At 36.3% G+C, this 24977-nt stretch overlaps 1 protein-coding gene across 1 annotated transcript in view; it reads right to left on the reverse strand.

The window, feature by feature from the left end:
* Positions 1–24871, reverse strand: part of TGFBRAP1 (transforming growth factor beta receptor associated protein 1) — a 99829-nt gene extending 74958 nt beyond the window's left edge. Inside the window, exons 1-4 of the mRNA XM_053707666.1 lie at positions 24791–24871; positions 16609–17347; positions 15966–16160; positions 875–1029 (exon numbers count right to left, since the gene is read on the reverse strand). Of these exons, the coding sequence (XP_053563641.1) occupies positions 875–1029; positions 15966–16160; positions 16609–17317 (1059 nt within the window). The 5' untranslated portion in view covers positions 17318–17347; positions 24791–24871. The remainder of the gene's footprint in view (positions 1–874; positions 1030–15965; positions 16161–16608; positions 17348–24790) is intronic.
* Between the last annotated feature and the right edge of the window lie 106 nt (positions 24872–24977).

A 24977-nucleotide genomic window follows, 5' to 3' on the forward strand; every position in this document is an offset into this window, starting at 1 on the left:
TTCAACCATACAAACTAGTGATAAACGTACAGGTGTTGCACACAGATGTTCAAACCTTTTCCCATGAACCATAGCAGTAATATCACAAACTCTAACTACCTAAAGGAACAAAATAAATTAGAATTTGTTTAAGTGCATTACAATTTTGAAAATAAGTATTTTTGCAATATATTTGTATAAGCAAAAATGATTCTAGTAAAAGGGCATCATCATTTCAGTGGCGTTCTCTACAACAATTTAAATACTATGTTCAGAGATCCAGAGGTGGTGTGTATTGTGTCAGTGATGTCATACAAAACATCCTTCATGGTGATCGAATGCTTGTGCACATGCAGACTATATGCAGATGATAACTCTTAATAGAAACATTTCTGTCAATGTAAGTATACTGTAAAATTGTTCCTATTCAGAACTGAAATGTGGTCACTTCAATCTTTTGCTTTGCCTTCATTTTTATAGAAACGTTAGTTATTTTTCAATGAATATTAAGGAGAGCTTTATTTTTCTTGCTACACTGTCCCACTCTCACTAGAAATGAGGAAAAGCAAATTATGTATGCTAGCTTTCATTTAAAGTGCTGCAAATTACCTAAACCAGCTTCATACTAGAAAGTAATTGCTTACAGCAGTGAATAAACGAATCTGCCTCCAGCCCTAAGATACATACGTACATAAACATACTCAAACAGTTTTGCAAATCATTAATGAAATTATAATTTTAAATTAATGTAAAATGTAAATTTGCATTTAAAGCTTTTGTAATTTAGTACTAAACTGATAATATAGACTATGTATATATTAAAATATCTGATAAGAACCATTTGTCTAAATAAATTGCTACAACATATAACATTTTCATACAGGCAGCAACTAACCTGAAATTTTTCTTTTGGAATGTTCCGCCTGGCTCCTTTGGCCAGAATTAAAGCTTCCTCTACCCTCTGATTTGACAGAAGATCCCGTATCTGTTTTTCCAATGGTAAAGGGATTAAAATATACACCCCAGTGGCAGTAGCTACTATCACCCTTCCTGTAAAATACATTACATACAAATATTTGTTTGAAGGATAAGTTACAAATATAGTGTACGTTCACATTTGATCATGGTATATATATATATATATATATATGGGATAAAAACTGAAATTAAAATCCTCCATGTCTCAAAATTAAATCAATGTAAATATTTGCATAGGAAATTAGTACATCTAGGCAAGTATCCCCGCTTGCTTTTCCCCAGAAATTCTTAATATACAATGTTTCCAATGCACAAGAGAATTGTGGGTAAGATATGCAAATTCTCAGTTTTTTTGCTTCAAAAATACTGTTTTGACACAGCGATCCTTTTAAACAGGATTATGACAGCAAACCAGAAATCACTCACTAGACAAGCCTATTTCGTTCTTTTTGGAACTCATCAGTAGGAGATAGATTTCTGGTTGCTGCATTGGAAAAGCTATTTTCATGGTTAAACCAAAATTCATTAAAATTATGGGGGGAGATAAAAAAACTGAATGGTTACAGAGCATGGACAGCCCGCTTCAAATCACCCCACTGATTTTCAATGATATTCAGGTCTGGGGACTGGGATGGCCATTCCAGAACATTGTACTTGTTCCTCTGCATAAATGTCAGAGTAGATTTTGAGCAGTGTTTTGGGTCGTTGTCTTGTTGAAATATCCAGCTCCGGCGTAACTTTAACTTTGTGACCGATTCCTCAACATTATTCTCAAGTATCTGCTGATATTGAGTGGAATCCATGCAACCCTCAACTTTAACAATATTCCCAGTACCGGCACTGGCCACACAGCCCCACAGCATGATGGAACATCCACCAAATTTTACTGTGGGTAGCAAGTGCTTGTCTTGGAACGCTGTGTTCTTTTGCCACCATGCATAACGCCCCTTGTTATGACCATATAACTCAATCTTTGTTTCATCAGTCCACAGCACCTTCTTCCAAAATGAAGCTGGCTTGTCCAAATTTGCATTTGCATACCTCAAGCGACTGTTTGTGGCGAGTGTGCAGAAAAGGCTTCTTCCGTATCACTCTCCCATACGCTGAATTGTTGAACGATGCACAGTGAAACCATCTGCAGCAAGATGATGTTGTAGGTCTTTGGAGGTGGTCTGTGGGCTGTTTTTGACAGTTCTCACCATCCTTTGCCTCTCTGATATTTTACTTCTGGCCTTAACAAGAACTGTGCCTGTGGTCTTCCATTTCCTCACTATGTTCCTCGCAGTGGACACTGACAGCTTAAATCTCTGCAATAGCTTTTTGTGGCCTTCCCCTAAACCATAATGTTGAACAATCTTTGTTTTCAGGTCATTTGAGAGTTGTTTAGAGGTCCCCATGTTATCACTCTTCAAAGGAGAGTCAAAGAGAACAACAACTTGCAATCGGCCAACTTACCTTTACTCATGATTGGATGCACCCGTCTATGAAGTTCAAGGCTTAATGGGCTCAACAAACCAATTGTGTGTTCCAATTAATCAGTGCTAGGTAGTTAAAGGTATTCAAATCAACAAAATGACAAGGGTGCCCAAATGTATGCAACTGTCTAATTTCGTTTTGATGCATATTGCATATTTTCTGTTAATCCAATAAACCTCATTTCACTACTGAAATATTACTGTGTCCTTCAGTTATTTGATATATCAAAAGGAAATTGCTGATCCAAACACCTAATTATTTATAAATGAAAATCATGGAAATTGTCAGGGGTGCCTAAACTTTTGCATACAACTGTGTATATATATATATATATATATATATATATATATATATATATATATATATATATATATATATATATATATATATATATATATATATAATTAATATAAATCCTGGAAAATCAGAAAACAAAAACATATAAAAAAAATGCAACTAGAGTATAAGCAAACTAACACCTAGATTAAGAGTTTTGCGTTAGGCTTAAAAAGCAGCGTTGGACGGTCTTAAAGCTGCTTTTTAACGCCTGCTGGTATTACGAGTCTTGCAGGTACAGGTGTACCGCTCACTTTTTTGGCCAGACTTGGCAATACCGCAAATCCACTTCCGTAAATTGCGTATCCTCTTTTTTCAATGGGACTTGCATAGGGCCGGCATTACGAGTCTGCCAAAAAGTGAGCGGTAGACCCTCTCCTGTCAAGACTGGTACCGCATTTTAAAGTCAGTAGTTAAAGGGATACTAAACCCAATTTTTTTATTTCATGATTCAGATAGAGCATGAGATTTTAAGCACCTTTCTAATTTACTCCTATTATAATTTTTTCTTTGTTCTCATGCTATCTTGATTTGAAAAAGCAGTACTGTAAGCTTTAGAGCCAGACCATTTTTTGTTCAGCACATGGGTAGCCCTTGCTGATTTGTGGCTAAATGTAGCAAACCAATCAGCAGCTCTACTAAGGTGCTGAACTAAAAACTGGGCCGGCTCCTAACCTTTTATTACTGCTTTTTCAAATCAAGATAACATGAGAACAAAGAAAAATTGATAATAGGAGTAAATTAGAAAGTTGCTTAAAATTGCATGCTCTATCTGAATCATGGAAGAAAAAATGAGGGGTTAGTATCCCTTTAAGAGTTTTACACTACAAAGCCGTAGCATAAAAAAACTCTTAACTAAAGTGCTAAAAAGTACACCAACACCCATAAACTACCTATTAACCCTTAAACTGAGGCCCTCCCGCATTGCAAACACTAAAATAAAATGTTTAACCCCTAATCTGCCGAACCGGACATCACCGCCACTATAATAAATATATTAACCCCTAAACCGCCACACTCCCGCCTCACAAACATTAGTTAAATATTATTAACCCCTAATCTGCCATCCCTAACATCGCCGCCACCTACCTACATTTATTAACCCCTAATCTGCCGCCCCCAACGTCGCCGCCACTATACTAAAGTTATTAACCCTTAAATCTAAGTCTAACCCTAACCCCCTAACTTAAATATAATTAAAAGAAATCTAAATAAAAATTACTATTAACTAAAGTATTCCTATTTAAAACTAAATACTTAACTGTAAAATAAACCCTAAAATAGCTACAATATAACTAATAGTTACATTGTATCTAGCTTTAGATAAATTAAATTATCTAAAAGTACAAAAAAAAACCAAAACACTAAATTACAGAAAATAATAAACAAATTAAAAGATTTTTAAACCAATTATACCTAATCTAATCCTCCTAACAAAATAAAAAAGCCTCCCCAAAATAAAAAAGCCCTACCCTACACTAAATTACAAATAGCCCTTAAAAGGGTCTTTTGCGGGGCATTGCCCCAAAGTAATCAGCTCTTTTACCTGTAAAAAAAATTACAAATCCCCCCCACCAACATTAAAACCCACCACCCACACAACCAACCCTACTCTAAAACCCACCCAATACCCCCTTAAAAAAAACCTAACACTAACTAATTAGGTTTTTTTAAGGGGGTATTGGGTGGGTTTTAGAGTAGGGTTGGTTGTGTGGGTGGTGGGTTTTAATGTTGGGGGGGGGGATTTGTAATATTTTTTACAGGTAAAAGAGCTGATTACTTTGGGGCAATGCCCTGCAAAAATCCCTTTTAAGGGCTATTTGTAATTTAGTGAAGGGCAGGGCTTTTTTTTTGGGGGGGGGGGTTATTTTGTTAGGGTGATTAGATTAAGTGTAATTAGTTTAAAAATCTTGTCATTTGTTTATTATTTTCTGCAATTTAGTGTTTGTTTTTGTACTTTAGATAATTTAATTTAATTGTATTTAATTTAGGGAAATAATTTAATTACAGTGTAGTATTAGGTGTTAGTGTAACATAGGTTAGATTTTATTTTACAGGTCAATTTGTCTTTATTTTAGCTAGGTAGTTATTAAATAGTGAATAACTATTTAGTAACTATTCTACCTAGTTAAAATAAATACAGACTTGCCTGTAAAATAAAAATAAAACCTAAGCTAGCTACAATGTAACTATTAATTATATTGTAGCTAGCTTAGGGTTTATTTTATAGGTAAGTATTTAGTTTTAAACAGGAAAAATTTAGTTAATGATATGAATTTTATTTAGATTTATTTAAATTATATATTTAAGTTAGGGGGGGTTAGGGTTATACTTAGGTTTAGGGGTTAATAAATTTAGAATAGTGGCGGCGGTTGTTGGGGGTGGCAGATTACGGGTTAATAAGTATAATGTAGGTGTCGGCGATGTCGGGGGCGGCAGATTAGGGGTTAATAAGTGTAAGATTAGGGGTGTTTAGACTTGGGGTTCATGTTAGGGTGTTGTGTGTAGACATAAATTTTATTTCCCCATAGGAATCAATGGGGCTGAGTTAAGGAGTTTAACGCTGCTTTTTTGCAGGTGTTAGACTTTTTTTCAGCCGGCTCTCCCCGTTGATTCCTATGGGGAAATCGTGCATGAGCACGCACAACCAGCTTACCGCTAACGTAAGCAGCGCTGGTATTGGAGTGCGGTAATGAGCAAAATTTTGCTCAACGCTCACTTTTTGTCCGTTAACGCCGGGTTTGTAAAAACCCGTAATACCAGCGCTGTCTGTAAGTGAGCGGTTAGCATAAACTGCTCTTTGGCACCGCATAGCCTCTAACGCAAAACTCGTAATCTAGGTTAAGAAACCAAACAGTACAAGACTTTAATTAAAGCCACAAGCTCAAAGTGATTTATGCATTATAAGCAATAAACAAAATAATAATAATAAAGGAACAGCAGACACTGGAAGGATACAGCAACCTCCTTCAATATACTTACCTCTGATGACCTCTTTGAAGGCCTATACACCATAAATCTGTGGTTTTGTACTGTGAAAATCAATAGCATTTATCTTCATTCACGATTACTCAAAACTGATAATGTGCTTCTGCTGGTTTTTTTACTAGTATGATATTATGGCCTGCTACAGCCAATCAGAAACCTACAGACAGCACCACAGTGTCGGTCCCTGTCAAGCTGGTTTTTTTTGTTCGACTCAGCACGAATAACCGAGCTTGGAACAGACAGATACTATGGTGCTGTCTGTAGGTTTCTGATTGGTGAGAACACTGGAGCTCACACAGTCATCCTACTTGGAAAAAAAAACCCAACAACCAGCATTAGCAGATGAGTTATACGCAGTAGGTAGAAGATATACTCTATCACTTTTCACATTACAAATGGCGGGATTCTGGAGTGTGGTGTTGTTCAAAGAGGTCATAACCTTTTGCACATAAACCTAACGCAGTTCTTTTAACTAGCATTTAAAATTATTTTCCTGTTGTTATTTCACCCCTAGTTTTCAGGCATGTTCTCACACTTGGAAACAATATAGCCAGTTTCCATATTACTCTGATCCTATTCTCCTACAACCATTTTCTTGTCACATCACTGAAAACTACTGATATGTCGTCGTCCCCCGCCCAAAACTACTAGTAAGTTTCCCAAAATTGTTTAAATCTTACTATTATAATTGTAACATCAGTCAAGCTCCTCTGAGCATGAATGCATTGTATAACTGTAGCTTACTAACACACTACACATTTACCTATCTGTATGCTGAAGTATAGGATGTTGATTAAGTGTATTAGTCCTTTGTGGGCTGTTTAGGATTGTGTTGTCCATTTGTGGTTTTTCTCTGGAGTTTGACAACGAGGAGATGTTGTGGTTGCAGCAGATCCAGGGGGTGCCACTGTTTTTAACCTGCTGATTGACCCGTTTGTCTACACTTACATTATAATTTGTGCTGTTTAGTAGGATTTTGGGTAACCACTGCAATGTTGCATATAGTAAAAAGCACAGAGTGCACAGTAATAGTGGAGAGGACTACAGCTGAAAAAGTAGCATTTGCTGACTGCTGCACGTTTAAATCTGGAGCTGTAAATATTTCTGTAAAGTAAAACTGTCACATAACATTATCGTGTGCCATCTTCTTCTCCCAATAGGATTAATTTCATACAAGTCATGGATTTGGGAGAAATACAACACTAGCTGGGAACTATACCCAAATAAACATGCTTAAATCGCTATGAAATAAATACCAAGATTTAAACAATAGAAAGATATAAACACATGGTGTCAAATAAAACAATAGAAAACTGGTATAATGAAAAAAAAACCTTTAAATACTGAATTCATTCTCTTTAAAAACTGCCAAATACAATAATCTAATGTGCAAGTACCCTTACTAAGTGCTGGTGGTATAAATGGTTAATTGCAAGCAAGCAGATACCTATTATTATTATACTTTATTTATTAAGCACCAACATATTCCGCAGCGCTGTCCATGGATACAATTCATTTAAATAAAACAATACAAGACTTGTCAGAGACAGGACAAACTAGAAGGGTAGGAGGTTGAGAAACAGGAGGTGAGGACTGCAAGATTGAGAAAGATATTAATACAGAGTTGGATGAGGGAAATATTAGGTAAGTGAAATTAATTTATTGAGTTGGGGGGTAGGCTTCTCTGAACAAAAATGTCTTCAGGGAGCATTTAAAGGAAGAAAGATTAGGGCAAAGCCTGACAACACGAGGTAAAGTGTTCCAGAGGGTAGGTGCTGCACGACAGAAGTCCTGCAGTCTAGCATGAGAGGAGGTGATAGTTGCGGATGCAAGGAGCAGGTCATTGTTGGATCTTAGTGGACGGGCTGGAGTATACTTGTGTATTAGAGAGGATAGGTAGAGGGGAGCGGCGTTGGTGAGAGTTTTGTATGTAAGGGTGAGAATTTTGAATTTTATACCTATAACAATGTTTATACAAGGTGCAGATTTCAGGTAGCTTTATATAGTACTCATACCATCTTTCATATTAATTTTATAAAAGAAATATATAATATTATTATTATTATTATATATAAGGTTTGGATTTTGTAATTTGGACAGGGGATGAGACCAAGCGTAAACAACACTATCTTATGTCATTTAGGCAATATTTAGATATCAGAATACAGTTTATAAATGCAACCTAAAAGGTACTTTTATCTCATTTTAATACATAGTACAGTACTGTAATTAGAAAGGCAATATTTATTGTTTTAAATAAAAATAGACTAGTATTTTAGAACACCAAACCAAGGAACAACACTGCACTACTGGCAGCCAGCCGAACACATCTATTTAGCCAATTACAAGAGACAAATGTGTGCAGGCACCAATCAGCAACTAGCTCCCACTAGTGTAGGATATGTGCGTATTATTTTTCAACAAGGGATACCAAGAGAACAAAACACATTTGAAAATAGAACTGAATTTAAACGTGTCTTAAAATGTCAAGCTCTATCTGAATCATGCAAGTTTTATTTCGACTTTCATACTCCTTTAAGCTTGAGGTCATGGACTGACTTTTTCCTATACAATGTCTTGATACACTTTTGTCTGTAGACTCAAGCAAGGATAGGCTGCTCCAAAAAAGGCAAATACTGGGTTGAGTTTGGCTATTGAAAAACAATTGCAGTAAAAAGGATGTGTTTTAACAACGTTTAGACATAGCTAATTTGTTACTCTATAGCTAGCTACACAACAATGAAGGTGACTGTTCCTTTCATAGTATCCTACTTGCCCCTGCTCTCATCTTCATCCCTCGTATCCAATAACTTGCTAAATCCTGCAACAATCTCTCCAAAAGCTGCAGCTTCCTAACACTAGTCATTATCCAAAAACAAATTCACTCTCTCATCATATTCACTTTATCTATTGCTACCCACTATAAATTAGCCTTCCTTTTTTTAAGGCTCTTCCCCTTTAATCCATTTTACATAGAACCATAAGAATGATGATCACATCAGCTGCTGCACTTAACATATTACTTGTCTTCCTCTCTTATACTACTTTTACTTTGTTATAAAATTGTGTGTGATCTTCTTGTGCGTGTATTGACTGTAAGGACATATTTATATATTGCTTTTCTTCACTTAATGGTGCATAGAGTATCTGTACAAAAAAGCATTTACACCTTTCAGTAGACTTTAGTCTGTGCCAAAAAAAGGCTTCCTACAACTACAGTATGTTCTTTTATTATGTATATTCAATATTATTGTACTGATTTATTTGATTAAAGGAGTGAACGTATTTCAATAAAGCAGACATAATATAAATAGTTACAAAATGAATTAGTGTTTCATCACGAAAGGGAATGTTTGTAACTTTTTATATTGTGTCTGCTTTACTGAAATACGTTCACTCCTTTAATCAAAGAAATCAGTATAAAAATATTGAATATACAAAATAAAAGAACATAGTTGTAGGAAGCCTTTCTTTGACACTGGTATTTTGATGTCCCCAGCTTGTGCCAAAATTGTGGTCGTACCGGTGTTCTGTAATATTTGCCGACTGTGGCAGTGAGCGCATGCGTGCAAAAGGGGATTTGCAAGTTTATTGGAGGCGTGGCTGTACGTGTTACGTAGGTAGGAAAACGTAACAAGGTAGGAAATTATTACAGAACACCAGAGTTCTGAAACTATGCTCAAAATATAAAAGTTACAAAGTAACTTGTAACACAGCAACTTGGCTAACAGCCCAAACCTCCCATTAAACGGTTACATTTGCAGCAGTTAAAGGGATATTCCAGCCTAAATTGGAATGCACATGGATACATTTCAGTTTTGAATAGAAGAATTTTTGTAATATACATGCATTAGCAAAAATGCTTCTAATCAAAGCTATAAGTATGTTACGTGCATCAGCATTTTAAACACAGCACTTGCTCAGAGATCCTAAGTTGCTTTCACCATCTGGTAATGACTCAACTTGTTAAAGGGACAGTATACACTCATTTTCATATAACTGCATGTAATAGACACTACTATAAAGAATAATATGCACAGATACTGATATAAAAATCTAGTATAAAACTGTTTAAAAACTTACTTAGAAGCTGTCAGTTTGGCTCTGTTGAAAAGGTAGGTGGAAAGCCCACTGCAAGTGGCAAATAAGACACTCCCCCCTCCCCCTTCTTTTGCATATGAAAAGACCCTTTACACAAACAGGAGCAAGCTGGAGTAGGTAGTCGAGCGTATTCACATAAAACTTTGGGGCTTGGTTAGGAGTCTGAAAATCAGAGCAATGTTATTTAAAAATAAGCAAAACTATACATTAATTTAAAAAAAAAACTTTATGGGCTATATAAATAGATTATCTACAAAACATTTATGCAAAGAAAAAATGAGTGTATAATGTCCCTTTAATTGCTGACATGATACAAGCCCCATTGGTGCTCTGCGCAGCTGCAGTATTGAAAATGCTGGTGCACTGAGAACATGCACGTGCAGAGAAAAATGTTAACACTAAAACAGTGATAACTTTTACTAGAAGCATTTATGCCAATACCTGTATATTGTACATATGTTTCTATTCAAAGATGTAATTCATCTATGTGCATTTACATTTTGACCGGAATGGCCCTTTAAATAGTAAAGAAGTAAAATGTTTCCAATAAGATCTCCCACAAAAAGATTGTTATATATAGAAATGTATAATGCTCATTATTGAATAGATTGCAAATTAAGCAGAAAGCAGACACATTATATATATATTTAAAACATTATTACTGCCATAAACATTATATTGTAGCTGCTAAAGATATGATTTTATTAGAGATTGTGTTAGCAGTGGTTTTAAAACTCAGTCACATATTACTGGGCAACTCATAATTATGATATATCACATATAGTTAATTATTATATAATATAGATATTATTCCTTCTTACAACTTAATATGCTTCTTTTCCACTCTGTATTTAGAACTGTATTACATTCCTCGTAATTGTTAAAATTCTGGATGAGTTATCGGTGTAAAAACAACAACTGTTTGGCAATTATTTAAAAGCCTGCAAATTAAATCCGCTTATCAATTATTCAGAAACCAGAAGCTAAGTCAAGCTGGGTATTGTACTACAGGACCAGTATCATATCGGCAGGTTTAAATACCAAATAGCCCCAACTCAGAAAAATCCTTTAAAAAGATACTAAACCCAATTTTTTTTTTCTTTCAAGATTCAGATAGAGCATACAATTTTAAGAAACTTTCTAATATCAAATTTTCTTCGTTCTCTTGGTATCTTTATTTGAAAAGCAGGAATGTAAGCTTAGGAGCATGCCTATTTTTTGTTCAGCACCTGGATAGCGCTTACTGATTGGTGGGTTAATGTAGCCACCAAGCACTACCAAGGGTGCAAAACCAAAATAATCAGAAATTTTAAAAGTTATTAGTTATCATTATTTATTTATAAAGTGGCAACAGATTCCGCAGCGCTGTCCATGGGTACAAAGATAAAAAGTACATTACAATACAATATAAGACACAGGACAAAATTAAACAAACGGATACAGGGGGAATTGAGGGCCCTGTTCCTGTGGGAATTTACCATCTAGATTGGCAGGAGGGTGAGAAACAGGAGGTGGGGGCTGCAAAGGTGATAATGATGTTATTGATTTGGCGATAGGCTTCCCTGAACAAAAAGGTCTTTAGGGAGCGTTTAAAGGAGGAGAGTCTGACAGCTTGAGAAAGTGCGTTCCATAGGGTTGGTGCCGCATGAGAGAAGTCCTGTAGTCTAGCATGGGAGGAGGTGATGGGAGAAGATACAAGGAGCAGGTCATTGTTTGATCTTAGTGGGCGGGCTGGAGTATACTTGTTTATTAGAGAGGATAGGTAGTGGGGAGAGCTTTGTAGGTCAGGGTGAGAATTTTGAATTTAATTCTGCTGTGAATGGGGAGCCAGTGAAGGGACTCGCAGAGAGGTGCACCAGATACAGAGCAACAGGAGAGGTGGATTAGTCTAGCAGAGGAATATAGAAGGATTGAAGGGGGAAGAGGCGGGAGGCCATTCTATTGCTAAAGGGATATAAAACCCACATTTTTTTCTTTTGTGACTCATCAACAAAAGATACAAAGAGGATGAAGAAAAATTGTTGTTTTAAAATGTGGTTTAAAATGGCAAAATCAAATAATTTTATACAATAAAGGATCAATGTCAATTTTAACCCCTTAAGGCACAGCTTCAGTTTGCTCAATTGTTCCACGACAAAACAATTCCGGCATTTGTCATTAAGGTGTTAATGGACATGAAAACGCAGCTTTAAATTTTTGCCTGAAAAAATATTGCGTAAATGCAGTTTACATTTATACTGAGGCTATTTACCGCAATATTACTTGTGTACTTTTTTCTAAGGGTCACTGGCTTTTTGAAATAACTGCTTTTAGATGAATCAAAAAAAAAAAAAAAAAAAAAAAAAAAAAAAAAAAAGGTAGTACAATGTACCATTTCCACCTCTTGCTCTTGTACAGTGTACTTTCTCCCACACTCCCTAGAGAGGCCAAGATGCAAAGTCTGTAACCTAGGCTTTCAAAAAGCTGCAAATTTCCTTAACCAGCTATTGGATTTGCAGCATTTGAAGATTTAAGAATTCGCTTTTTGGCCTCTCTAGGGAGCGTGAAACAAACACACGGCTAGATGACGAGTTTGGCGTTAGAAGCTGTGTGGTGCTAACGAGCAGTTTATGCTCACCGCTCACTTACAGACAGCGCTGGTATTACGGGTTTTTCCAAACCCGGCGTTAACCACAAAAAAGTAATCATAGAGCAAAATTTTGCTCCACATCTCACCTCAATACCAGCGCTGCTTACGTTAGCGGTGAGCTGGCTGAATGTGCTCATGCATGATTACCCCATAGGAATCAATGGGGGAGAGCCGGCTGAAAAAAAAAAATAACACCGGCAAAAAAGCAGTGTTTAGCTCCTAACGCAGCCCCATTGATACCTATGGGGAAAATACATTTATGTCTATACCTAACACACTAACATGAACCCCGAGTCTAAACAACCCTAATCTGCCGCCCCCGACATCGTCGCCACCTACATTATATTATTAACCCCTAATCTGCCGCTCCGGACACCGCCGCCACCACCTACATTATACTTATTAACCCCTAATCTGCTGCCCCCAACATCGCCGCCACCTACATTATATTTATTAACCCCTAATCTGCAGCCCCCAATGTCCCCGCAACCTACCTACACTTCTTAACCCCTAATCTGCCGCCCCCAACGTCGCCGCCACTATATTAAAGTTATTAACCCCTAAACCTAAGTTTAACCCTAACACCCCCTAACTTAAATATAATTTAAATAAATCTAAATAAAAATAACTATCATTAACTAAAATTATTCCTATTTAAAACTAAATACTTACCTATAAAATAAACCCTAAGATAGCTACAATATAACTAATAGTTACATTGTAGCTAGCTTAGGGTTTATTTCTATTTTACAGGCAAGTTTGTATTTATTTTAACTAGGTACAATAGTTATTAAATAGTTATTAACTATTTAATAACTACCTAGCTAAAATAAAGACAAAAGTACCTGTAAAATAAAACCTAACCTAAGTTACAATTACACCTAACACTACACTATAAATAAATTAATTCCCTAAATTAAATAAAATTATCTAAAGTACAAAAAAAACAAACACTAAATTACAGAAAATAATAAAAAAATTACAAGATTTTTAAACTAATTACACCTAATCTAATCCCCCTAACAAAATAAAAAAGCCCCCCCAAAATAAAAAAATCCCTACCCTACACTAAATTACAAATAGCCCTCAAAAGGGCCTTTTGCGGGGCATTGCCCCAAAGAAATCAGCTCTTTTACCTGTAAAAAAAAAAAAAAAAAAAAAATTACAGATCCCCTCCCAACATTAAAACCCACCACACACAGAACCAACCCTACTCTAAAATGGCATCTTCTATCTTCATCCATCCAGCGCGGGTCATCTTCAAGAAATCCCACGCGGAGCATCCTCTTCTTCCGACTGCTACGACGGAAGAAGAGGATGCTCCGCGTCGGATGTCTTGAAGATGGACCCGCTCCGCGCCAGATGGATGAAGATAGAAGATGCCATCTGGATGAAGACTTCTGCCCGTCTGGAGGACCCCTTCTGCCCGGCTTGGATCAAGACTTCTGCCTGTCTGGAGGACCACTTCTGCCCGGTTGGATGAAGACGTCTCCCGGTAGGTCAATCTTCAGGGGGTTAGTGTTAAGTTTTTTAAGGGGGGGGATTGCATGTTGGGGGGGGGGGGGGATTTGTAATTTTTTTACAGGTAAAAGAGCTGATTTCTTTGGGGCAATGCCCCGCAAAAGGCCCTTTTAAGGGCTATTTGTAATTTAGTGTAGGGTAGGGCTTTTTTATTTTTATTTTAGGGGGGGGCTTTTTTATTTTGTTAGGGGGATTAGATTAGGTGTAATTAGTTTTAAAATCTTGTAATTTGTTTATTATTTTCTGTAATTTAGTGTTTGTTTTTTTTGTACTTTAGATAATTTTATTTAATTTAGGGAATTAATTTAATTATAGTAGTAGTGTTAGGTGTAATTGTAACTTATGTTAGGTTTTATTTTACAGGTACTTTTGTCTTTATTTTAGCTAGGTAGTTATTAACTATTTAATAACTATTTAATAACTATTCTACCTAGTTAAAATAAATACAAACTTGCCTGTAAAATAAAAATAAACCCTAAGCTAGCTACAATGTAACAATTAGTTATATTGTAGCTAGCTTAGGGTTTATTTTATAGGTAAGTATTTAGTTTTAAATAGGAATAATTTAGTTAATGATATGAATTTTATTTAGATTTATTTAAATTATATTTAAGTTAGGGGGGGTTAGGGTTAGATTTAGGGGTTAATAACTTTAGTATAGTGGCGGCGACGTTGGGGTGGCAGATTAGGGGTTAACAAATGTAGGTAGGTGTCGGCGATGTTAGGGATGGCAGATTAGAGGTTAATAAAATGTAACTAGTGTTTGCGAGGCGGGAGTGCGGCGGTTTAGGGGTTAATATATTCATTATAGTGGCGGCAATGTACGGTTCGGCAGATTAGGGGTTAATTATTTTTTTTATTTTTTTAAGTGTTTGCAATATGGGTGGGCCTCGGTTTTGGGGTTAATAGGTAGTTTATTGGTGTTAGTGTACTTTTTAGCACTTTAGTTAAGAGTTTTATGCTACGGCATTGTAGTGTAAAACTCTTAACTACTGACTTTAAAATGCTGTACCAGTCTTGACAGGAGAGGGTCTACCGCTCACTTTTTGACAGCCTCGTAATACCGGTGCTATGCAAGTCCCATTGAAAAAAAAAAAAAAAAAAAAAAAAAAAAAAAAAAAAAAGGATACGCAATTGACTTAAAGGGATACTAACCCCTCATATTTTCTTTAATGATTCAGATAGAGCATGCAATTTTAAGCAACTTTCTAATTTACTCCTATTATCAATTTTTTTTTTTGTTCTCGTGTTATCTTGATTTGAAAAAGCAGTAATAAAAGGTTAGGAGCCGGCCCATTTTTTAGTTCAGCACCTTGGTAGAGCTGCTGATTGGTTTGCTACATTTAGCCACAAATCAGCAAGTGCTACCCATGTGCTGAACAAAAAAATGGTCTGGCTCTAAAGCTTACAGTACTGCTTTTTCAAATCAAGATAGCATGAGAACAAAGAAAAATTGATAATAGGAGTAAATTAGAAAGGTGCTTAAAATCTCATGCTCTATCTGAATCATGAAATAAAAAAATTGGGTTTAGTATCCCTTTAAGTGGATTTGCGGTATTTCTGAGTCTGGCCAAAAAAGTGAGCGGTACACCTGTACCTTCAAGACTCGTAATACCAGCGGGCGTTAAAAAGCAGCGTTGGGACCGGCCAACGCTGCTTTTTAAGCCAAACGCCAAACTCATAAGCTAGCCGACAGTTTTTCTTTCTACAAAAGAAAGAGGTGTTTCACATACAAAAAAAAAAAAACAAACAAACCTGGAATATAATTTATCTTTAAATTTTTAAAACTGCATATGGTCATTGAAGATTAAGTTCTCTAAAAACAATATAATGCTCAATTGTCAACAACCAATATTCCACTAAACAAGATAATTACATATAAAAACCAGTAATCAGCTATTTGGGAAAACATGCGTAATGTTTGTTAATTTTATTAAACACAGATGTGAGCTACTACCTTCAAAGTCCTGTAGTATGAGACCTTCCTTAAAAGGAAGAGTTTGCTTTTTCTGCTGGTCCAGCATGCTGTGCACCGTGATGAATTCTTCGTCTAGAGCTAAAACGTATGGGAAGGACACTGCAGCTCCAATCACATTCTCAGACCAGCGGACTGGAGCATGTTGGGAGATTCCTGCTACTGTTGCAAACATACCTGTCCAAAGAAGCAAGTTTTGGTAAGTTAACATTATTGTGTAGAACTAAATGTAATAAAGTGAAGTCTTTAAAACAAACAAAACTTAAAAAAATAATAAAAAGACATTGTATAAAGTATTATAAAAGCAAACCTTATATTCAATGTAGAACGTGATGTTAAGCAAAATATACTTAATTACAGTGTTGACTTCAAAAATACAGTTACATGAGCTGATTTATAAAATTAGATAAATAAAATGAATATTTGGTTTTCTTTTCAAATACAAAATTACTGTCAAGTGCACACACGTTGTGCGGGACTCTCTTTATGCACTAAACTTGTTCATGTAATAGTGTTGTGCATATTTGTACAGGAGCATGTTCTGCACACGAATAGGCACTATACACGTGCACAACGTGCTCCTGTACTGCCCTTTCTCCAACGCCAAAAAAAAACTTCTGCTTACCTAAACCTCCGGGCCCAGCCAGAAGAAACTCCTGCCTGCTGATCCTCTTTATGATTGGTCGCTTCTGCTCGCTAGGATATGGAAAAAGGTCTTGACTGTGTCCTGTATTATAGTTGAAGGTGATATAACGACTGCTAAGTGCCAGGCACAAGTAGTGTCCATCAGCTGCTAAAGCACAAGGCTGCTCTGGTGTTGCAACTTCCCGTATGAGCTGTGCCCGCTCCTGCCCAACACTGAAGATCTGAACTGTGCGTCTTTTGGAAGATATGAGACAGACCTCCACACTAAATGGGTCTCCACTCACAGGGTTCTCATTAATAGTAAAGCTAAGGGCCCCCCTTATCTTGGCTCCTGGCACAGGCTCTAGAGAGTCACTGCAGAGCAAAGTGATAGTGTTGTCACACAAAACCAATAGTCTGCCCAGAGCTGAAGCAGCCCGGACTTCACATACTGGCTTTTTCAGCCCTAGCTGACGTTGCTTTTGCTGGGTAGTAGTGAAGCTGGCATTAGGCTGATCCACCTGATGAGAAATGGATGAGCCTGTAAGCTCATCGCTGTGTTCTTCTACTAGAAGGAGGTGATGGATACAGCAGTCAGTGGTGCCCAGGTACAAATCATGGCCACAGCACTCCAGGCACTCAATTTGGCTTCCTGTGGGAAGCTGATCCCGCCCCAGTGCACAAACCAGCCGAAATGCCTGCACACTCATGGCAAAATCCAGGTGGAGCCCCAGGGTGTCCTGCCAAACAAAACATAGCAATAAATAGAGTGAGTCAAAACGTAGCATTTCAATACTACTCATCTGCAACATACACAGGAGTAACTAACATATCTGTGGTCTACAAATTAGTGTAAAATAAAAAGATATTGCAACTTCTAAAGAGGTATCCAACTAAATATAGTGAAAGTGAGAATACAACTAAATTTCAACTATTTAAGTGTACTGACAGTAGAGTCAGGATCGGAGCCAATACTGACAGCTGGTACATTTTAGTGACTCTCCCAATAGCAAGTTTGAAATTTGAATACTATAATTTTATCATGTTGGCTAACAGGTGTGACAAGCTAAGCACAAACTACACACTGAGCCAAGTGTTTGTAGAGATATGCATAGGTTGTTACAGGATATTACAGAATGGAAAATAGACACTGCTGCTGAACAAAACTGTAACACAAGACCATAGAGAGAAAACCGTTTCTTGCCTTGTACAATAGGTCTCAGCAAACCAAACAGAAGTCCCAATTATATGTATGCACATCATATATCAGCTGTAAACATAGCATTGCAAAAAAAAATCTGTATATAAAGGATATGCCTTAAAATCATTGAATGCTGTCATTTTGTTAGCACCATTTACAAAGTTAAGCAAAGCCGGAGCAAATCTGGGACACACTCCAATATTTAGTGGGTTTTGTAACGCAAACTAATTAAGGTAGATTCCAATGATTTTTTTATTAGTCTTTATTATTATTTTCCATGTTTAAAAATGGACACGATAGTCTAAATGGACCGCAGTTTTGAATATACTGAGGCTATTACAGCAATTCACTTCTATTATTAAATATAGGTTTATAGTAAAAAAAGAAACAAACAACTATCAGTTTGAGTGAGAGCTTTCACTGTGTGTGGGAGCATTTGAAGCATATGTAGGTAGCTACAGTTCAGAGGTGTCTGTGGCTTGTAACGTGCTACACCATGAGTGAATGAAGCATAAGTACATATGCTCTGCATGCAAACAATACAGTACAAACATATTGCAAACATTCTTCTATTCAAAACAAATACAGTTGTATGCATTTAAATGTTAACAACAATGTCCTTCTTAAGCAGTTTATTTGGGTTATATTTTAAGATGAACGTACCTTTAAAGGGATAAGAACACATAACACAATCAATATGCAGTGTAAGCTTACAAACAATTCTGCAGTGAATCTCATGACTAACTGTAAAAAAAAACGTCAAACTGTTCTTGCCTCCTCAGTGCTGTGAATGTGAAAGTTTCCTGTTAATAGCAGACCAGGAAGTGATCCCATTTCACTATCTTCTTGTGCAAACTGGTTTTATTCTACGCTCTATAACATGGGGAACATATAAAGCACATAAGGGTTGACAAAATGTAATAGCCATAGCCAGATCATTCTAATAATTCTAAAATGTTCATTAAGACAACAACAACAACAGCAACAACAACAACAACAGGTCTAAACAAACTCACCTCTCTTGTTTTCAGAACAGCAGGCTACAGTGAGCAACCAAACCACCCACTCAGAGCTCTCTCTTGTACTTGGTTTTCTTTCAGTTCCATTGGTTTATCTCTCAACACAATTGCTGCCTTCTCTACAAATACACAACCAATCCGTGTGCAATTATCGTCCCTCTTGTGCATCTTCATCAAGAAAGCAGTGTAATCTGTTAATGGTAAAGTGCCAACCTATTCTGCAGCATATAACAACTAGCCAGAACACAGGCAACTTTATAGATGCTAAACGGGCAGAAACCCCAGCATTTTTCTTTCATGATTCGAAAAGTGCATGTCATTTTAAACAGCTTTCTTATTTACTTCTATTATCACATTTTCTTTGTTTTTATTGTTATCCTTTGTTGAAGAGTAGGAAGGTAAGTTCAGGCGTGTGCACGTGTCTGCAGAACTATATGGCAGCAATTTTTCTACAATGTTATACATTAGCAAGAGCACTAGGTGGCCGCACTATTTACTGTCATGTAGTGCTTCAGGCATGTGCACGCTACCTATCTAGATATATTTTCAACACATAATAACAAGAGAATGAAGCAAATTTGATAATAGAAATAAATTGGAAACTGTTTCAAAACCATAGAAATTGAGTTTGACAAATTTCAAAGCCAGAGAGCCACAGCTCTTCAGATTTTAAACGTGTTGCCCTGTTCTACTAAAAAAAAAGAAAAAAAAAAAGAAAAAAAAAAAAAAAAAAGGCCTGGCTCTTCAATATTCAGACTGGCTCCTACATTTCAAATAAACTGGTCAATGCTTTGGCGAGGTAATCAGTACTTCACAACACAAGTACAGAATACACTAATATATCTTGTAATATTCAAGTACAATTTTGCAGGATTGTGTGTTTGTGCACTCACAAGATTACAACCCTTTTTAAAAGGAACATCTGTCACATACATGTTTTCCTATTACAAATACAAACATAACCTTAAAAATTAAAATGATGTTACTTTGACTAAAAACAAAAAACTTACATGATCATTTATATTCTACATGACTATACTCTTACCATGTATATTGCTAATACTGAACAACTCATACATACAGGTATTTCAGGTAAAAGATATGATGGTAAAAGATTTCTCTCAGTCCTTTTTATTCAGACCTTTATATGCTCCATAAAAATAAATCACTCTCTTAAAGTGACAAAAAAGTGCAAGAAGAATTCTCTCCCATGATCAGCATTAATATGTATGAAAAATAGTTTGATTTAGGTGTTTTTACATAAATAAAACAAGTTAAATATAGCAGAGTCAAGGCTTTCTCCAACCTTTCCACAATTCCAAATACACAAAAAAAGAGAGATTACATTTACACACACAATCATGTTTATTTTACAAAGAATTTGTAGTTCAAATTCTATTTTTTTTTTTAGCTACTGCAGCCCAGTAAGTCTAATCAAAAAGACAGGAGGAGTCAGTTAAAAGGTCAGTCAACACCAGAAGTGTTATTGTTTTAAAAGATAGATAATCCCTTTACTACCCATTCCCTAGTTTTGCACAACCAACACAGTTATAGTAATACACTTTTTACCTCTGTGATTAACTTGTATCTAAACATCTTCTGACAGCCCCCTGATCACATGACATTTTATTTATTATCTTTTGACTTTCATTTTAGCCAATTAGTGCAGTGTCTGCCACAATCCATGGGCGTGCTCACAATGTTATCTATAGGGTTTACCTGAACTAGCTCTCCCCTGCTGTGAAAAGCAAATACAAAAGCATGTGATTAGAGGTGGCCTTCAAGGGCTTAGAAATTATCATATGAGCCTTCCTAGGTCTAGCTTTCAACTAAGAATACCAAAAGAACAAAGCAAAATTGGTGATAAAAGTAAATTGGAAAGTTGTTTAAAATTACATGCCCTATTTGAAACATGAAAGTTTTTTTGGGACTTGACTGTCCCTTTAATGCACATGGAAGGTGGGAAAGCAATGGATTTGCAAACTCAGATTAGTCTAATAGTCCTTCAAGGAAAAAGATATTTAGGAGCACCATCCTTTGAAGCAGAAGCCAGATGTTCTGATTCTGAGCCAAGAATCTGCGGATGAATCTTTACATCAAATTCATGTATTTTAAATAGATCTTCTGAGAGGCTGTTGGTTGAACTTGGGTTACCATCTTTTTTCTTGTTTAATTCCGATATTAACTTTAAATAACATCAATGGTTCCTCTAGCTTCATACCTAGCAATCAATAAGCCAATAATGTCAGCCTGAACCTCTGGATCTTTAGAACAGTATGGGTCTACATTGCCTTTTATTAAAGGAATCCATAACTTGCCGTTTTTGATTCTGTCTTACAGCTTATAAAGCTTTCACAGACTCCACAATGTTCCACTCTCTTTTTACCCAATTTTGTAACTAATGACAGGTGCGATTTGGTTGCTGGTTATACAATGCCTCTTCTTTCTCTCAAATTTATTTAGCTGTTCCTCGGTCTCCTTTGCTTTTAACTTTAATAGAGATTTCTCAGCTACGGCCTTCTCCTTAAAGGGACATTATACACTCATTTTTTCTTTGCATAAATGTTTTATAGATGATCTATTTATATAGCCCATAAAGTTTTAAAAAAATTTTTTTTTATAGTTTTGCTTATTTTTAAATAACATTGCTCTGATTTTCAGACTCCTAACCAAGCCCCAAAGTTTTATTTGAATACCGTCAGCTACCTTCTCCAGCTTGCTCCTGTTTGTGTAAAGGGTCTTTTCATATGCAAAAGAAGGGGGAGGGGGGAGTGTCTTATTTGCCACTTTCAGTGGGCTTTCCAGCTGCCTTTTCAACAGAGCCAAACTGACAGCTTCTAAGTAAGTTTTTAAACAGTTTTATACTGGATTTTTATATCAGTATCTGTGCATCGTATTCTTTATAGTAGTGTCTATTACATGCAGTTATATGAAAATGAGTGTATACTGTCCCTTTAAAGATACATGAAATCCAACATTTTTATTTCATGATTCAGATAGAGTATACAATTTTAAACAACTTACCAATTTACCTTGATTAAACTTTTTATCTTGCTATCCTTTGCTAAAGGAAGAAGATGAAGACGCAATAATGCACTACTAGGAGATAGCTCCCAGTAGTACATTGCTGCTGCTGAGTCTACCTCACAGTGCTTGACAAATCTGTTTAAATTTTAGGAGCCAGACAATGGGATTTGTAAATAGATATATGGAGAATAACCCAAAAAGTTAGGAGCCCAGAGTAAAAAATTATAGGAGCCAGTGGCTCCCAGGCTCCTGGGTTTGATGAGCCCTGGTCTACCTAGGTATGTTCAACAGAGAATACCAAGAAACCAAATCAAATAAGATAAAAGAAGAAAATCACCAGATGTTTAATGTTCTAGCTATTGAATGTATAGTTCATGGCCTCTTAAACAGCAAATTCTTTAGTGTTAAACTCATCTAGAGTGGGGAGTTTTTGATAGTAGTGAAGAATGCCATCTTCAAACTCATTCGATGTAAACTCCTGATTTGGAAAAAAAACTCAATACTGTAATCTTTCTGGTCTCTGCGATGCCATACATGGCAGCTTTTTTCAAAGTTGGTCAATTTTGCCAGTTTTTACCACACCAGTGACTTCCACTATCCTGTATACAGGTTTGCTGATATGAGAGCTAATACCTAATCACACAATGCAGCCAGAGACAGTCTTAGCAAAGAACATTCCAGCTTATGACATGATTACCCAAAGTATTTTAGAGACAGGAAAAGTTTTTAGGGGGATCTCTAATTTTCCTTCTTTAGTAAAGGAGTCTGAGCTAGTGTTGCTATCTGAGTTTGAGGCCTCACTTGACTCTATAATATTACTTTCAGACGAACATCAAGAGGAGGTTCCCTCCTTTTGCATGTTTCTTTATGACTCCCTTCTTCTCTTTGTCTTTTCCAGGCTTCCCTTTAATCTTGTTTTTAGTCTTACCAGCAGTCCACTCATCATCACTTTTGAAAGTTTTAAATACAGATGTTGCAGCAGGTTCTCTCACCATTTGCTCTTTTTTTTTTATCTGAATCAATCATCTTTCACTTGGCAAGAAAAACAAAACAGCTATTTGTTCACATTATAGACACTTCCACTGATCAACAAATCCAAAACAATACCATTTCAACCTTGTGAGCCTTTACATATGGCTTCAGCATGGCTCCAGATATCAGTCAATGCTGCCAAGTCTCCAGGAGTCAAAAGTAACTAACAAAAATACTGTCTTCACAAAGAATGTAATCCTTAACTTTGAACATTTTAATATTGTAACATCATCCAACAACTGGCAACAAATCATAGGCCATAATGGAAATGGATCAAAGATCCTAAAGAAATCCTTATTTCTTTCATGGTAAAAAACATTGATCAGTGTTCAAGCCATACCCACATATCATGATTCTTCAAACTAATGCCAAATTCACACACAACCACCATGATCCTGCCAGATCCATGGCTAATAATGCACTCAATTTTGGTCAGATCCATGTCAAATGTACACTAACACTATTTTGAAATATTGCTTTACCTTATATGAAACCTAACACAAACTATGATAGCTTCCCATAATCATGTAGTGGTTCTGTAGGATCCATTGCAAGTTTACATACATATGGGTGCTATACTTAATTTACAAAATAAATCACCAGATCCATGATTAATGTATATAAACAAATATCACAAGCCCCAAAATTATCAATCATATGCATTTGGAATTCATATAATAACATCTAAATTGCTTTTGAGTCTCTATAATAATCAGCAGCACTAATTGCATAACTCAGCTATGTAACTAGCGCTGCTGATTGGATAAGGGGAAATTTCTGCGTTAAACCAACAGTGCTCTGCAGGTCCCGAGTGGTGCTTACACTGTGTGTTGCATGGTTGCTAGTCTTAAAATGACATTCTCTAAAAATGTAGAGCATGTAAATTTTTTTTTACTATTATGGCCCTTTAATACAACCTGATCTTTAAAAAGTAAGTAAAGCTCCACCAGTTAATCATTATCAGTGTGGTGTTCTATTTTTTGTTCCTACACAAGATATGAAGATACTTAAGTTTAGAAGCATGGTGCTATAAAAGTATTATTTATTACAAAAAAACAGTTAAATACATACAAGGAAATGCACATTGGTTCAACACTTTTAAATGTTGCATCCCAATAAAGTCTATGGGCATTCCATTTTGTCATTCACCCTTGTCATTCCTTTTAGTACATCCTCAAAATAGGATGTCCATATATACAATAAAAATGAGTGATATGAATGATCATGCATTGAAAAGTCTGGTGTGACTGTATAAAGCAGAAATACCTATAGCTGGATCTGGGGATCTTTAATTCATATATTAGGGCTCAAGTTGTGTGTAAGAGCTTTGGATCTAGCAGGATCTGCGAGTGTTTGTGTATAAAGCATCTGAATATAAAGGTGTCTAGCGCGATCTAGGTAGGTGTGTGTATGAAACAATTATAGATCCACGTAACTGGCAATATCCAGTTGTACCTAAACCCAAGCGATGTGTAAATCGGCTGTGCTGACTTTATGCAACCTCCCAGTTTAAAATAGACCCTCTATCTACCAAAGCATTAGCATCTCAACCACGATGTTTTTGTTTAGAAGGAATATATGATATGGGTCCCCAAACCAATTCTAGTTTTAAAATAATGTTGCACGTCTGAGAAAATGAATTAGAACGCTAAAATATGAAGTTACCATGATATGTACGCCACTATCGCCTAAATCAAAATTAGTGTTACCAGCATCCCCTGATAGAGGTCTTCAAAGGGCCATTAATCTATGTTGGGTAGTGAATGAGCAGGACGATAACTGTATACATGAATTTATGCTGGGGAAAGGTATCAGCTTGTGATGTCGCTGCATCGTGGCCTATGCTCATATTGCGATAGCAGTGTGTACATGCAAAGACTGGTGATGCATGAAATGAACAGTACCTGACAGTGCAGTGGCTGCCCGGGGCCTCCTCCGTGCCACAGTCACTGACTCCGGGAGAGGAGGAGCTGTCTAAACACGTGATTCCGTGAATTTGACAGGGGTCACGTGCCGCTAACGTCACGTGATTTCAATCGTAGTGCTTTTGGCCATCTTTACTTTTGGCAATCGATTGATTATCGAGTGTAA

The sequence above is a fragment of the Bombina bombina genome, chromosome 3 (assembly GCF_027579735.1).
Source record: "Bombina bombina isolate aBomBom1 chromosome 3, aBomBom1.pri, whole genome shotgun sequence".
In the NCBI taxonomy this organism is placed as follows: domain Eukaryota; kingdom Metazoa; phylum Chordata; class Amphibia; order Anura; family Bombinatoridae; genus Bombina; species Bombina bombina.